The sequence below is a fragment of the Engraulis encrasicolus genome, chromosome 4 (assembly GCF_034702125.1).
Source record: "Engraulis encrasicolus isolate BLACKSEA-1 chromosome 4, IST_EnEncr_1.0, whole genome shotgun sequence".
NCBI classification, from domain to species: domain Eukaryota; kingdom Metazoa; phylum Chordata; class Actinopteri; order Clupeiformes; family Engraulidae; genus Engraulis; species Engraulis encrasicolus.
The window spans coordinates 10,938,233-10,945,838 of NC_085860.1; the positions used below are offsets into that span (position 1 = coordinate 10,938,233).

Consider the following 7,606-nt stretch of genomic DNA (forward strand, 5'->3'; position numbering starts at 1 on the left):
AATGGCACAAAATACTGACGACACTGGAAGCACACACACACACAAACACACACAGGCACTGACCACTTCACATCAGCCATTTTTGTTTCCAGTTCTTTTGTTTTTGAGGTCCTTTTTTGCAACTATTTTCATGAGCCACTTGCTTAACCCCCTCAACAGGTGATGCCAGAACTCAAGTCATGTAGCGCTGTCTGTCTGTCTGTCTGTCTGTCTGTCTGTCTGTCTGTCTGTCTGTCTGTCTGTCTGTCTGTCTGTCTGTCTGTCTGTCTGTCTGTCTATGCAACGGGAGTGTTTGTTTGTTTGTGGGAATAAAAATGAATGAGCAGGAAATACAAGCACACGCTATTTAAAAGAAATGAGCAAGGGAAGGTTTCAGAGAGACACTGGGGAGAAGAATCATGCAACATCTTAAAGTGTGGCTCTGGCAGTAAAAAAATGAACAAACAACTGAAAAGCCCAGATAAAAAAGGCTCTGAGGCATGTGTAAGGTCTGTTTCTGTTTCACCTCCAGAGTGTGGTAGGTACTGCACACCCAGCTCTACCCCAGCTCCTGAGACGGCCAAAGCAGATTCACCTCGTCCACATCCATCTCATAGTAACCGCAATCTGTTAGTCTTTCAGCCTCGTCTTGGCTGGATGTTGTTGCCTAGACAGACGTTAGCAGGACCCAGTGTTAACTTGACTCCCAGGACCCAGTGTTAACTTGACACTCTGACGTGAGGAGAGCTGGATTAGAACTGCAGTCCAGTGTTGAAGAGAGAGAGAGAGAGAGAGAGAGAGAGAGAGAAAGAGAGAGAGAGAGAGAGAGAGAGAGAGAGAGAGAGAGAGAGAGAGAGAGAGAGAGAGGACAGGGGAGGTTGTGGTGGTTGTAATGTGATGATGTGCTGGAGGTTTTCGCTGGTTGCTTGTGCTAGTTCTGTGGCTAGTAGTGGTACTGTAACAGGCTGCTCCACGAGGAGAGGTCTACTCCCTCCTCCTCTTGCTGCTCCACGAGGAGAGGTCTACTCCCTCCTCCTCTTGCTGCTCCTCCACGAGGAGAGGTCTCCGCCTCCCTCCTCCTGCTCTAAGAGAAGAGGTCTCCTCCCTCCTCCTCCTCCCTCCTCCTCCTGCTCCAAGAGAAGAGGTCTCCTCCCTCCTCCTCCTCCCTCCTCCTCCTGCTCCAAGAGAAGAGGTGTCCTCCCTCCTCCCTCCTACTCCTACTCCTCCCTCCTCCTGCTGCTCCAAGAGAAGATGTCTTCTCCTCCCGCCTCCCTCCTCCTGCTCCATGAGGAGAGATCTCCTCCTCCCGCCTTCCTCCTCCTCCTCCCTCCTCCCTCTTCCTGCTCCTCCAAGGAGGTCTCTTCCTGCTCCATGAGGAGAGGTCTTCTCCTCCCGCCTCCCTCCTCCTCCTCTCAATCCTTAATGAGTCGGTAAATATGGTGCTGTGCCCCGTGCTCACTGGTGGACACCTCAAACACGTACGCCACACACATCAGCGTCTCCAGAGTGTCTCTATTCGTCACCACCTAGAGAGAAGCACAGCAGAAGAGGAAGGGAGGGAGAGAGAGGGAGAGAGAGAGGGGGGGGCAGGGGGAGAGGGAGAGGGGGAGAGAGAGAGAGAGAGGGGGGGGGGATAGGGAGAGAGAGGGAGAGAGGGGGGGAGACATAGAGAGGGAGAAAGAGAGAGAGAGAGAGAGGGAGCGAGGGGGGGAGACATAGAGAGGGAGAGAGAGAGGGAGAGGGAGAGCGATTATTAATAGCGCAGGCAAATAGGAAAAACTTCTGTATGACTGTGAGGTCATAATGATGTAATTCAAAACTAATTGTTTGATGTAATTTCTCAATCGGGGATGCCGTATTTCAAATGTCAAAATAATATCTGCTATGTCTTTGGGATTTTGTACATGAGAACACAATGAAATGTTGGTTCATTTTAGTACAACATGTTTCCCGATATCTTAACTAAAAAGGTGTCTGAGACCTTTTCGAGCTGATAACATAACCAATACAGACAAACAAACAAAAAAAGAGCTACAATATAAACATATTCTTTCCTTCAGGCACTTGACTTGCGTGTTCTCTCTCTCTTGCGCGTGTGTGTGTGTGTGTTTGTGTGTGTTTGTGTGTGTGTGTGTGTCAGTGTGTGTGTGTGTGTGTGTGTCAGTGTGTGTGTCGGCTAATATGAAGTAAATCAGCCGATTGAGAGCACATGTCTGCAGTGAGTGGGCCTCATCTTCAGGCTGCTGCTGCTGCTGCTGGCTCATTGTCTGCTATGAGGGGGCTCAATACGGGCTTTGTCCCGGGGCCTTATCCGCCACTCCAGCAGCAGACAGGGACAACACCAGCGCTATAGTCCTCCCCATGCAGCGGAGAGGGACAACACCAGCGCTATAGTCCTCCCCATGCAGCGGAGAGGGACAACACCAGCGCTATAGTCCTCCCCATGCAGCGGAGAGGGACAACACCAGCGCTATAGTCCTCCCCAGGCAGTCAGGCGGCCACAACCCAGCCCTCAGCCCTCAGCCCGCTTGTTACTCAAGAGACATTATTATGGACTATCACCACCCAAGGCCACCCAGTTAGGAATCATAACTAGCCATGAATACCCATGGCCCATTTAGGAATCATCTGCTGCATCTTGCCTCACAGTGGAAGGTGTGTGTGTGTGTGTGTGTGTGTGTGTGTGTGTGTGTGTGTGTGTGTGTGTGTGTGTGTGTGTGTGTGTGTGTGTGTGTGTGTGTGTGTGTGTGTGTGTGTGTGTGTGTGTAAGTGTGTGCGTGCGCGCATGAGTGTGTGTGTCTGTGTCTGTGCGTGTGAGTGACATTATTATGTTTTCTGTGTGTGTGTGTTTATGTGTATGAGCCTGACATTGCATTCTGTCTTAATGTGTGTGTGCGTGTGTGCGTGTGTGTGTGGTTGCATGTAAAAACAGACTGCCTTTTAGGGCAAGATAGTGCACTCACACTCTCACAGTGACACTACAGCCACCGCACCGCAGGGTTTTTGTGACCGTGAAAAGCAAGCTATACATTTTCACACACAACGCTCACACACACACGCACACTCACGCACATTCTCACATACACACACACACACACACAAGCATACACACACACACTCACATACACACACACACGCACATACTCACATATACTGTACACATACACAACCCACATACATATGCACATACTAACATATACCCACATATGCATATGTACACAAACATACACACACACACACACACTCACACACACACCCAGCGTAATGTTGTCGTCCTCTGTGCGATTATGTGTCACCTAAACGACACCGAGCAGTTCCACGAAAGTGAGGTCACGTTCATTTGATATCCATGAAGACCAAGTCAGCGAGTGAGAAAAGCCACTGAGGACCACGTCTCACCCCCTGGTCTAAATTCAGCAACGCGATGATGTAGCTCACTCACTAGACTAGGCTGTTGCTCGTGTGAAATGTTTACCATTTCTCAGAAGCACCCATTTATTTATTTAACCCATTTTAGCCTGATGCTGCGTATACTGTATGTTGTTTGACCTTTGGGGCATGGAGCAACATATACGCTGCATTCTGACGGAGTTAAAAAAAAAAAAAAAACGTGGGTATGTTAGAGCTCTGTGAACACATCCTAATGCAGGATGAGGGTCCTAGATTTTAAATGCAATACTTGGGTTTTAGTAGGCAGAGGGCACCTTTTCCCAAAAAGGGCTTAGACATTCAGCAGGCAATTTTTGCAGGTGCCTTAGGCTGAAATGGGTTAAAAGAAATAAAAGCTGGGGTGACGTGTTATGGAAACAATTTTCATAGTCATGGCATGTCCATAATGTCTAAACTACAGTTAAATTCCCCTCTGTATGTGTAATGGTGATAAAGGTCACTAAGAATATACAGTATGTGGTATGTGTAGGACATGCAGTATACATACCGTACCTACATACCTACATACATTGTCTTTTTATTCTGTAGTGCCGGAATAGCCACTTTCCCGAAGAACAAAATGAGCTCTCGTGTGTGTGTGTGTGTGTGTGTGTGTGTGTGTGTGTGTGTGTGTGTGTGTGTGTGTGTGTGTGTGTGTGTGTGTGTGTGTGTGTGTGTGTGTGTGTGTGTGTGTGTGTGTGTGTGTGTGTGTGTGTACCTGCTGGATGGTGAAGTTTTCCTGTGCGTGCGTGTGTGTGTGTGTGTGTGTGTGTGTGTGTGTGTGTGTGTGTGTGTGTGTGTGTGTGTGTGTGTGTGTGTGTGTGTGTGTGTGTGTACCTGTAGTATGGTGAAGTTCTCCAGTACGCTGTTCATCATGTATTTCTCTGGCAGGTGTTTGAGTTTGTGGATGAAGTTGATCATGTATTCACACAGCGGAGAGCGGTGGATCCGGAACACGTAGCGGCCGCCCTCGAACCGCGCATACTCCGTCTGGAAGAAAAGGAGAGTACAGTAGAGTACTTTTATTAACCGTGCATACTCCGTCTGGAAGAAAAGGAGAGTACAGTAGAGTACTTTTATTAACCGTGCATACTCCGTCTGGAAGAAGAGGAGAGTACAGTAGAGTACTTTTATTAACCGCGCATACTCCGTCTGGAAGAAAAGGAGAGTACAGTAGAGTACTTTTATTAACCGTGCATACTCCGTCTTTAATAAGAAGAACATTGTAATTATTATCAGGGCTCTAAATGAACCTTTTTCATCACCAGGCAATATGGCTAGTAGATGTCAATCTTACTAACCAAACACACACTCCCTAATGGGTCAATGTGGCTAGTTGGCTGGCTTCTTCTACCAGCCAAACTGAAGTTTCACCAGCATTTGACCGGTTGGCTGGTGTTAATTTAGAGTCATGGTTATTATATACACGTATATATATATATATTATATTATACTCTCAAACCATGCATACTCCGTCTGGAATAAGAGGAACATTAAAGTTATTATATATACTGTATTATATATACTGTATACATATTATAGTAGATTATATTCTCGAACCGTGCATACTCTGTCTGGAAAGAGAGAGAGAGAGAGAGAGAGAGAGAGAGAGAGAGAGAGAGAGAGAGAGAGAGAGAGAGAGAGAGAGGTTAGACAACATCTAAAATCCTTTTTTGTTTTCTTTATTCAATGGCAGGATAGGATGACATTTTGACTGTTGTATAGTTGAAACATCATCCTATTCTTCCATGGAATAAAGAAACAAAGAGAAAAGGTTTTTAAGTGTGCAGACTCCTCACTCGAACACTACAGTCAGCCTTTGTCCTGCACCTTTTCCTAGGTGCACATTCTTCCCCCTAAACTGGTTAGACAGCAAAGGCAAATTATGAGATTGGAAATTATTGAGAGCGACTGGTTAGACAACATCTATGCCAAAAATGCATCTTGTTTAGACATGCACCTCGCCCGCTCCCAGCTGGGTGCCATCTAGCGTTTTTGATTCATTTGCAATTTCGCTGCATGACAAAGTGACATCTGTCAGGAACTGGAGACGGCTGTGTCATTAGGGCCACCACTGTGACACATAACAGCGTTTTAAGAATGTGCAAATGTTGCTTATTTACATTCGTTGCGGGGCGGTGGGCTGCTGTGATGCCAGGATAGCGCACACATTACCATGTGTCATAGGAATGTAATTGGATTGCAGTGTATCAGGTGTCCAAAACAGCAATAGCAGATAAAAGACGGTAATCACTTCAAATAGATCACAATAACCCTCTATTATATGGAATCTTCACTTATGTGGTATGTATGTATGTATGTTTGTATTTCAAATGAGAGTGTTGCTGTTGACCCCAAGTAGTGGCAGAACAATTGCACACAGGGCCCCAGGGCACACCAATACGGGAAGATCCAGGGCCACGGGCAAAACATTAATGGGGCCCTCCATATAGCCTGCTAAGGTGAAGATAGAGCCCCACCACTAATACAGGAAGACCCTGGGCCCCAGGGCAAATGCCCATTCCCCCAAGTAAATTACCTAATATATCCAATATCAAATAGATCACAATAACCCTCTATTGTATGTATTCTCTACTCATGGGATATGTATGTATTTTACATGTCAGTGTTGCTGTTGACTCCAAGTAAACTACCCCATATCCATGGCTTTAAATGTGAGTATTGTTGTTGTTGACCCCATATCCATGGCTTTAAACGTGAGTGTTGTCGTTGACCCCATGTCCATGTGGCTGGCGCGTCTCCTGCGTCTCACCTCCACTTTTTCCACCACCTGTTTCCCGAAGGAGCAGACCTTGGTAGAGGAGGTGATGATCATGTTGTCGGAGCTCTCGTACTGGCTGGAGACGCCGTAGAAGTAGTTACTGTCGTCCTGCAGGTTGATGCTCAGGTCAGCCTAGGAAGGGCAACATATAAATAAAGAATCAGTATGATTTACCTCTTACAGTAACTTAACCTGGTTTACTCCTCCTGAAGCAGCTTCTTAGCACAGGCCCCATGCTACACTGCACTTAACAGTAGCCTCTCTCCACTTTCCAAACAGGACATAAACAAGTTTGTCCCAATGGCATTGGCAGAGCCAGGGCTGTGCAACTGAGCTGTGCCCTTGACATTCACTTCAATTCTTGAATATGAGCTGGCTGAAAAAAACACATGAGGCCTCCTGGCTGCAGGACAATACACCACACTACATAGACATAATCATGCTCAAATGACGTGGAGTCATGTGCAGATACCTTGACCAAATTAGTTATTTATGTTTTTTCCATATAGAGCTACTCTGAGATTAGTTTTTTTAATGCTAAGGCATACCTTTACAGATAGGGTTTGGCTCCTGTCCCTCAGAGAAATAGCATGAGCAGCTTTCTATGATTTTTATGTTTATTTTGTATGTACTGAAGCAGAGGTTTCTGTTTTCTGTCAGCCTTTTTTGTTATTTTTTGTTTTTAAGGACACAAAATTACATGGGGATGTCATGACAACAAAATGAAGTAGGTCCATTTCTTCCACAATGCTCAATGACTAGCTATGTTGACCGATTTAAACACAGTTTGTTTTCTGTGTCTGTCTCTGAATTGGGCAGTAAACAAAGCTGAAGTGTGGGTGACAGACAGAACACGACTTGTCCCAGTTTCAGCTCTGGTCTCAGTTTTGTAGTGCACAGGTCAGCAGAGACCGTCCTGATTTCCTCTGCAACATTTAGGAACAACGGCTCGCCTCTTCTCTCACTGGTGACTCAGCACAGGAGAGTGTGTGTGTGTGTGTGTGTGTGTGTGTGTGTGTGTGTGTGTGTGTGTGTGTGTGTGTGTGTGTGTGTGTGTGTGTGTGTGTGTGTGTGTGTGTGTGTGTGTGTGTGTGTGCGCGTGTTATTGAGAAATAGAGGAAAAATAGAGACAGAATTTCTTCGTGCGTGTGTGCAAGTGTCACAAAAAAGCCATTCTAGTGGGTCGACCTATGGTCCTCTGTGTAGCACCAGCGTGCGCCACACCAGCGTGCGCCACACGTCTCCTCCGTGTAAGGAGCTTTCTGTAGGGGAGGAGGGGGGTGGGGGGGCGCTCAGCTCAACGCTGGGCCAGGGGGGCTATAACTCCTGAACACCAGGCCAGGGGGGCTAAAACTCCTCAAAGCCTGGACACTAGCTCAGAGCCTGGGTTGTGTTGACTTAACTTAGCTCCCCAAT

General features: G+C 46.7%; 1 protein-coding gene across 4 annotated transcripts in view; it reads right to left on the bottom strand.

Annotated features, from left to right (window-relative positions):
- Positions 1-236: 236 nt before the first annotated feature.
- Positions 237-7,606, bottom strand: part of LOC134447288 (transcriptional enhancer factor TEF-3-like) — a 48,301-nt gene continuing 40,931 nt past the window's right edge. For all 4 annotated transcript variants that reach the window (XM_063196683.1, XM_063196681.1, XM_063196682.1 and 1 more), the window contains exons 9-11: positions 6,182-6,322; positions 4,246-4,398; positions 237-1,505 (exon numbers count right to left, since the gene is read on the bottom strand). In XM_063196683.1, the coding sequence (XP_063052753.1) occupies positions 1,392-1,505; positions 4,246-4,398; positions 6,182-6,322 (408 nt within the window). In that variant the 3' untranslated portion in view covers positions 237-1,391. The remainder of the gene's footprint in view (positions 1,506-4,245; positions 4,399-6,181; positions 6,323-7,606) is intronic.